Source organism: Oreochromis niloticus, linkage group LG8 (genome assembly GCF_001858045.2).
Source record: "Oreochromis niloticus isolate F11D_XX linkage group LG8, O_niloticus_UMD_NMBU, whole genome shotgun sequence".
NCBI lineage: Eukaryota > Metazoa > Chordata > Actinopteri > Cichliformes > Cichlidae > Oreochromis > Oreochromis niloticus.
The window spans coordinates 19,287,651-19,296,602 of record NC_031973.2 but is presented as its reverse complement, the minus strand read 5'-3'; the positions used below and the strand labels follow the sequence as shown (position 1 = coordinate 19,296,602).

The 8,952-nt window shown below is 42.0% G+C and overlaps 1 protein-coding gene across 4 annotated transcripts in view; it reads right to left on the bottom strand.

Annotated features, from left to right (window-relative positions):
* Positions 1-2,606: 2,606 nt before the first annotated feature.
* rhbdl1 (rhomboid, veinlet-like 1 (Drosophila)) overlaps positions 2,607-8,952 on the bottom strand; it is a 63,096-nt gene continuing 56,750 nt past the window's right edge. For all 4 annotated transcript variants that reach the window (XM_025909956.1, XM_025909957.1, XM_005448233.4 and 1 more), the window contains 2 exons: positions 6,914-6,974; positions 2,607-4,856 (listed from right to left, as the gene is read on the bottom strand). In XM_025909956.1, coding sequence (XP_025765741.1) covers positions 4,585-4,856; positions 6,914-6,974 — 333 coding nt within the window. In that variant the 3' untranslated portion in view covers positions 2,607-4,584. The remainder of the gene's footprint in view (positions 4,857-6,913; positions 6,975-8,952) is intronic.

The window sequence follows — 8,952 nt, the reverse complement described above, 5'->3', positions numbered from 1 at the left end:
ATTAAAGCAAAGTACAATGAACAGTACAAAATAAAACAAAATATATTCATATATATACACAATATAAAATGGTTCCGTTCAGAACATTTAAAAAGTACAATAGATTGTGAAATCATTAATGAGGACTTTGATATAAATTATCCATAGGTAAATTTAGTTGTCCTTCAATTTCCTCTTGACAGAGAGGAAAAAAAAATAGCTTCTTCTGCTTGTTCTTTTTGTAAACGCTGTGTTGGTACAACCTCTTGTCTGGGTCTGAGAGGCTGAACCTCGTAAGCTTGGCACCATTTTATAGATACGAGTAAGCAGCTCATGAGAAACTACCAGAGCAGCGCAGGTACGACTTTTGTCATCCTAAACTGTGGGAGGGGTTCGACTCTTGCTTTATGAAATGACATGTTTGCATGATATCGTGTGGCTCAGCATTTGCGATCATACTAAAGCTAGAAAATGAGGTTTCAGCAGTGTTCCCTCCTCTCCATCTTTTGTTCCATCTGTACTCTAAGACAGACTTCACTAATGAGTTTGCAAGTGTATCTTAAATTCTAGCAGCTAGGTGGGCCCTGACTATCATTTTCTTTTGTATCAATATTGAGATTAATATGGGAAATCAAACTAAATATCTTTTGGGGCCCTTTAAGAACCTTTACCAAGTCTCCTAAGGGTTTAAATGTAAGCACTGGTGAGTATCCACTCACTCTTGTTTGTAGATCAGCTACAGTGCTATATCTAAGCAGAACTAAACACACAGAAAAGGCGACCTGGCCGGCCTGTTGTGGCACACAGCAGTTCAGAGGAGCTACTGGACACACGGATATTTGCACTGTGGTTTCCGTCTCTTATGGATTCTCTGCATCATCGTGTAGGCGGCTGACAGCAAAGCAGCCTTTCTGCCTGGTGCTTTGCTTTGAGCTCGTATATGTAACAAGGCATTGGGCGTACAGCACGATGGATTGGCATAGGAAGGTTAAAGGAAAAAGCTTCAGGAGAATGATTATGTCAGATGAGACTATGGCACACAGCAACGTGTCAGTTAAGTACATTATAAGAAGTGCAAAAACAAAACACTTGTGACAAAAACCAAGAAGTCAGAAACAGCCAGTGTCGAGTATGAAGCTATAAAGTTGCATTTTGAATGAGGCGAGTAGAAACTTTTAGCCTGATCTCATAACGCAGTCATCGTGACCGTATCGAGACAATTCGGGGGAGGACGTGGATCATCTGTAGTGATGGATTATAGGCTGCTCGCGCCATCCCTCACAGAGACTTCCTGCCGACTGTCGAAAACAACTACGTCACCTAACGACAGCAATTAAATTAACATCATGCCGCCTTGTCAGATCCACTTATTAAAGGAAGACATCCTGTTTAGGGTCTGGCTTAGGGATCTCTGGTTGGCGTGGCAACCATGTATCAGCCCTACTCTGCACAGGGAGGGGGGTCAGGATGGGGGAAGCTTCAGGTGTCTCTCACAAACTGTCACATGCTGTCAGAGCGAGAGTGTCCCCTCCTTTAAGATGAGCTGGAGGATGTAAAGCAGGGGCAGCTAAGGAGGCGAATCCAGGTGTGTTGTTGCTGCGATTGGCTCAGGCTTGGGCCAGGAGAGTTGGCTTACAGGAAACTGGTAAATTAATCCTAAAAACTTCTCTCTACACCTACTTGGTTTTTTCTTTTCCTGCCAATGCTATTGAACGCTTTGCTCTTGAAATAAATAAATTCAAACACTAGCCGTTTCACTTTGTTCCTGCATCTAGTTCTGGGAGTGGTTATATTCACAGTTGACGTGTTCTACAAAAACATAGCCATTGACTAGCCCTTTTTACAACCCTTTCGGGTTCCTATGAATCTTAAGTTAAAGAGGCACATTAACCTCCTCTCAGCCATCCGCTTTATCTTCATTATAGGCTAACAGGGTATGTATGCATTATTCATCAACACATCTTTGCTATCCCAAGCAGTAATATTTCCTAGTCAACACATCAGGGAGTTTCCATCAGGGATACATCGCTATCAACTACTGGCTGACCTTGTCTTGTTTAAATGTATCTGAAAATGGCTTATTATGGCTATTTCACACCCATTCCCTCATTTAACATGGAGTCCTCTGTCACTACTGACAGTTTCATGTGGAAGCAAACGCTGAGGACGGCCAACTGTCAAGACTGGCAAATGCTAAAAAAATTTTTTTTCCTCCCTCAGGCAGCCAGTGGACATTCAAATGAATTATTGATTGAAAGACTGAAAAATGGAACGTAGCATTGAGTAAATATAATTGCCATCCTCGCCTCGGCTTTCCAAAAAGCCCGAATCACTCAGGAGATAAAATATATGACAGGAGCCCTGTCCATAATTTGTTATTTGCAGAAGAGGAACTGCGGAGAAGCGTCCGCACGCCGCAAGGGGGAAGAGAGTCTGGGAGATGTGGGCACTTGCAGAATTAAGCTGCATCGGCTGCAAACGAATTGGCGAACAAGTTATAAATAAAAAGGAAAAAGAAAATGAGTCTAGCTACATGAAAATATCTCAAACAGTCCAAGGTTTCACAGGCGTGTCTTCTTTTCATTTCACCTGCTGAATATTCACAAAGAGGAAATCATTTTTCATCACTCTCTCTCTCTCTCTCTCACACACACACACACACACACACACACACACACACACACACACAACAATGAAGTCTAAACAGAAGCTACCAGTCAGCGCGTTTCAAACCAACAAATGTGTTTTTTTTCTTCTCGTTTTTTTTCTTCCTCTGCTTCTGCCGTCTCCTTTTAGTTCTTTCTATGGCTTATTTTGTAAAGCACTGAAGATTTATAAAACCAGGTGAGCTCGACTTGTTGGTGGTCGCCTAACAAACCCGGGGGATTCTGCCTCTCTGTGTTTCAGAGGTTCAAAGCCATACAGGAGTCATCAGAAGGACAACAATCATAGCATTAGTTTTGTTTGCACCATTTTTCTCTTTTCCCCTTTAAAGAGGGGGGAAAAAAATACAAATAAATATACTCTTGGTTATGAACATACAATATACACATCCACGATCAAATGAAAAACGGGGACAACTTATAACACTTTTTTTTTCTTTATAGGTACATTCCTTTACAAATGTATACAGTCCCTAAGAATGAGAAACTGAGGTATCGACCGGGCCTGACGTAGAGACCCCAATGCCCTCTGGGAAACAAAGGTCAGAGGTCAGGTGATGACACATCCGTGCCCTCCCCAGTTCAGTCTGTCAGCGAGAACAGGCAGAGGCCAGTGTGTGTGTGTGTGTTTGTGTTGTTTTTCTGCTCAGTTTGCCCACAATGACCTGCAGAATCAGGCCGCGGCTACTCTCAAAGACAAAGAGGAGAAGATTGTGTGTTTGTGTGTGTGTCTTTGTCTCGCTGAGTGCCACAGAGCATGACATGGCATATTTTACATGGTGCGCTTAGCAAGTTGGTTGAGTTCGCTCGCCGAAGTGATGACCATCCAGGAAACTTCAGCTCACATTTTCTCATCTTTTTCTTTCCCTTCCTGTCACGCGGTCACTTTAATCTCCCACCTCCACATGTTGATGTCATTGTGTGTTTTTGTATCCACAGTGTAGGTATATTAGCAAGGAAATAATTCAGAAATAGTGACGTCCGTCTTTGTTTTTAGGACTCCGTGAAGCGAAAAATGACAGAAATGTTTCTAACCTTGAAAATGACAGACGTTGGGTAAGAAATCATGAATCTAAAACCTCCTCCTTCCTTCTTTCTTCCTGTAACAAATTTCTTTCATCACTTTTAACTGGTTTCTTTGTGTCCTACATGGCAGCTCAGTTTGAGGGAAAACCTCTGTTAGTTGTAACATTTCTCAGCTGAAAATGAAACGAAAACATTATCTTGACGCTTAGATTTAACTGCTTTTGTGGGCTTTTATTGCTGCCTTTAAAAAAACAAAAGAAAAAACAAAACAAGGATTTCCTGAAATTTCTCCTAAAATCCTGTCAGGCGGGTCTGATTTGTGGCACAGATTGAGGCGTTTCTAAGCGAAAAACACCGACACCTTATTAGCTTAAAGCGTCACTGCTGCGGCTGATCCCGATCTCTCACCTCTCATCCTTTTTTAATTCATCTTCCTTTCCGCCCCAGGCACATGTCATGAGCTCAGATTCTTCTAATTTGGTTTTTACACAAATGAGAGATGCACTCAAAGAAATAAGTGACGAAAACTGCTTTTAAAAAAAAAAGCTTCTGATAGTAAAAGAGCACAATGGTTAAATGCTCATTGAAAGGTTAGTGCTGGTAATGCGGATGAGCTTTTTTCGTATATATATATATATATATATATATATATATATATAAAAACGATATTAGGCTCCTCAAAATGGATCTGAGGACCTTTCACCTGTACGTCTTGCTACTGTAATCCCTCTTTAATAAAAGAGACATATTTCTTTGATTTGCAAAGTATTTGTAAAAAGGATTCTTGGTCGATTTTTAGTTTAGATGATTTCATTTGGGTCGAACTTGGGGGAAATGTAAAGTTAACTATGGTCGAAGGGGAACCTCTGAAGTCACCATGTATATGACCGCAGGGGGGGAGGGGTGGGGCCAAACATCAGGGGGGAGGTGGTATCTGTACCCCCAGGAGCTCATACGCAAAGATGTTCCAAAAGATGGCGAAGAGAAGGAAGGTGATGAAGGAGAAGACGATGACCCACCAGGAGCACTGTTTCTGCAGACTCTCCTCGTAGCTGCGCAGGATCAGCAGGCCCATGCTGATGCCGACCACGGCCCCCGACAGGTGTGCCATAAAGCTGGGCTGTGGCCCGGAGGAGGGCAACGGCGGCGAGAAACGGAGCCAGACTGCACGACCCACCTCTGAACTCACTGCAGAGGGAAGTGGGGAGAAGACATATTTGTCATATCGGTGTCTGCTCATCACTGCAGCTGTACGGAAATCATCTCCTAGGACCACATTTTGGGAAACATACTTGTGAAGGAGAGCGAGTTAGATGGGAAGACTGATACCAGTCTCTGATTGATCTGTTGATAAATATGCAAGGTGCAGGCAGCAGCTGATGAGCTTATCTAAGCAAAAAGACTGGAAACATGAGGGAAACAGCTGGCCTGGCTCTTTTCAAAGGTCACAAACTCCAGCTATCAGCAACACTGAATAACGCATTATATCTAATTTATTCAATTCATAAAAAATGTTTAAAAAAAACAACAATTCAAAGTCAAAAAAGAAAGTTAGTTGAGTATTTCTAAGGTGAGACCAGTAACATCCTGAGTTTGACATGATAGCATTTATATGACCGGGCATTCTACTAGTCTACTAGGACTGGGTTGTACCTACTCTTACTTTCAAATCAGCTACAACACTTCATAGCATAGATTCAACAAGAGGTTGCAAACATTCCTCAGAAATTTTGGTCCACATTGACGTGACAGCATCACGGAGTCACTGCACATTTGTCAGCTGCACATCCATGATGCCAATCTCCTGCTGAAGAGGGCTGTGGCGTTAAAACAATACTCAGCCGGTACCAAGTGTACCAAGAAATGTACCTCCACACTGTTACACCACCAGCAGCCTGAGGGCAGGATGGAGCCATGCTTTCATGTAGCTGATGCAAAATTCTACCATCCTAATGGTGCAATAGAAATCAAGACTCGTCACACCAGAATGTTTTTTTCAAATCATACAATTTTTTAGCTGACAGAAGCTCCACCTGCACTCCTTAGACGTTGGAGGCTGTTATTTGAGTTACTGTTATCTTCCTATCAGTTTGAAGTGGTCCAACTAACGTTGTCTGACCTCTGGCATCAACAAAGCATTGTGACCCAGAGCAATGAGAGAAATGTCTAGTTTCTCTTTTTCAGACCTTTCTTGTAAACACTAGAGATGGCTGTGTGGGGAAATCCCAGCAGATCAGCAGTTTCTGAAATACTCAGACCGGCCCGTCTGGCACCAACAACCACACCAAAGTCAAAGTCGCTTAAATCGCCTTTTTATCCTCATTCTGATGCTCAGTTTGAGCTTTGGCAGGTAGTGTTCACAAAGTGTTTGGTAAATATATGACACTCTGAAAATTATTCATTATGTTCGAGTGTTTAAATGACAAATCTTCCAGTGATCTATAACTTTAAGTCTATTCAGATTTTCACGCACACAGATTGTGAAACAACTTTTTATTGTCCTTAAGCACAAGACGCCACGTGCATCACTCACTTTGCATCATATAAAGATCAGACGCTAGGTCTGAGCTGGGTTAATGTGATTACTTAAAGATGATCTGTGTGGGGGATTGTGCTAAAGTGTTTCATCAAAGTCTGTTTCTGCAGACAAAGGTCTCGGGAGGATTTAAATGGAACTTTATTCGAAAAAATTGCTTTCAAAATATTATTCGCCTGTGGTCGTTGGGGCTATTCCAAAGTCTCTTTAGCTGAACAAACACTCAGCACTGATACTATAAACACAGAGCAAATTATAATTTGGTTTTCACAGCTGCACACACAAATAACGTGTCGCGTTTTATTTTGAAATATCTATCCCCTGTTTGGAAAACACTGAGGAGAAATATGAAATTCCAGCAGAGACTTGCCGCGCTCTCGGTTCGGGGGCGGCAGGCTTTGGACAGATGGAGGGAACATATTGCTCACTAATGAAAGTCAGAGTGTATCGGCCCTCGTGTGGAGAAAAGGGACAAGTAGTATGACTCAAATGCTTCGAAAACAAAGCAGCATGTTCAACCAGGGAGCCTCTCGCTCTGAGCCGTTACGGATGATAGCTTAAGCTGCACATCTGTTGATCGGCTTTACGTGTTTTTAACCCCACTCAGAAAATGTATGCGCTATACTGAAGTGTCAGCATGTCTGCTTACATCAATTATATGCTGAAAAAGAGCAGAAATAGAAACAAGAGTAAAATCTAGAAAACTTACTGCAAACTAGCGCCAGGATCATGCGGAGCAGCTTGTATGGACAGCGCATCCCGGCCCAGTTCTGCAACACAGAAGTGTCCTGTCAGCACAAACAACCACGGAATATCTGACCATGTTATAACAGCCCGTCAGGGAACACCTCACTTTCTCTCCTCGGGCCATATTTAGACTATGAAGAAAGACAATCCACATCCACGAGAGAGAGAGGCGGCAGCGCTTACACGAGACCGAGGCGCGATTATGCACCTGGCTGCTCTCCACTTACTGGTTCCAATCCAGTAGCACTCTATTAATTAGGACTAAGATAATTTAAGGCAATGGCAGAATGGACCAATAAGTAGCCTTTGTAAATCCCCGCGGGGGGAAAGAACAATGGCATCCTGTCTTAGAATAACACATTTACTTTCCAGGATGAATAATTGCACCAGTCCCATCCTTTCTCAGGTCCCCAGCTGTTGGGAATATGACCCAGCGCTTCTCTTCTTCTCTCACGGCACAAAAAGAAATGGAGAATACCATGTAAAATTCAGGAGGGGTGTATAAATAAAACCTGCTGTGACCGTAGGTTTAAAACAAGCCAAGAGCAGGAATGCAGGTGAAGTTAAAGTAGTTTTTTTGAAAAATATAAATGATTAATGTCGAGGAGGGGAGAGGTCAGCACAGCAGAGCGGGAGAGGAGGTCTGAGCTGGGAGTGATGTGATGTTGCTTCTGTCTGATGGGACACAGTTCGCTTTGATGCTTCCGCTCTTGTAGGAGGTGAAGGGCAATCTGTAGCCGGAGCACGGCCACTGCATTTTGTCTGTTTCAGATCGTGTTATAATATTCAGGGGGCTGAAATGGAGAGAGACAAAACTTAAGAGTTGCTCACTAACTATAAGAAGAAAGTTTAATGTGGCTCCAAGACGGACTGTAAAGATTTTATCCAGAGCTGTACGACTTCTAGGCAGTGAGGTACAGAGCCTGAAACCTCACTGAACCTGAAAATGTCTTGGTTTCTTGAAATTTAAGAAGTCGAGACCGGAACAGGTTTCCGAATTTCTTAACCCCTCCCCACCAAACTAGACAAAAACTCATCAGTGCAGAACTAAGAGGCGCCTTAAAGGATTTCCCAACAACAAACCAGCATCAAGCGTAACAGACCAAACAAACTGTAAGCTGCTGTGAGCACACAGTTACAGTTACAGAGGCTTTGCTTTGGGCCCGTCAGCACGTTTTAATTTCCATTTCTGCTGGAATCCTCGCTGCCCACAGTCAACAGCGATTAGTTAAAGCCAGTCGTCAGATGTAACACCGCCTTGAGTTTAGAAGAGCATGAAGAAGCCGCCTTGTGCCAAATACACATAATTGAACGCTGGGAAAAAGAAAGAAGGCTCTCAAAGCAGCATTGTGGGAATTCACTTCCTGTTTCTTCAGCGGACACAAATAAACTGAATAATTAAACAAAAAGGAAAACTAAACAAAAAACAAAAGTAAAATACTTGCTCACTTGAGAGCTAATGATACAGATGACAAAAAAGAAAAAAAGGAAGGGTCTAGTGTCAGAAGTACACCAGCCTTAAACAACCTGAAGAATTAACCTTATTTTGTTAATACGATGATAACAGATAACAAATATTGTGTACTTGTGTGTGCACGTGATCCTTCTGCAGCAGAAAAACTACTGGGTACACTTTATAACCAGGTAGTTTTTCCTGATTAATGTCGTAATTTCCTTGTAAATACACGTGATTTAATCTTTTTTTTAATTAAAATGTAGATATGTTTACCTACAAATCCTTAAAGGTGGGTACACTAGCATGAGGAGGTAACAGGTCAGGTTTTTACAGGAAACAACAAAGTAATTATACTGTAAGTAAATTTAACTAGCGCCTAATTAATTTTACATAGTCCATGAGTAATTTTAAGTACTGGATAATGTAGTGGAAAAACAAAGAATATTTCCTCATCTTAAGTTGTAACACTGTACATTTCAAGGCTTCACTTTGCCTAACTTTCAAGGAATTTTACAGTATAGTTACTTACAATATAATTAATTTCT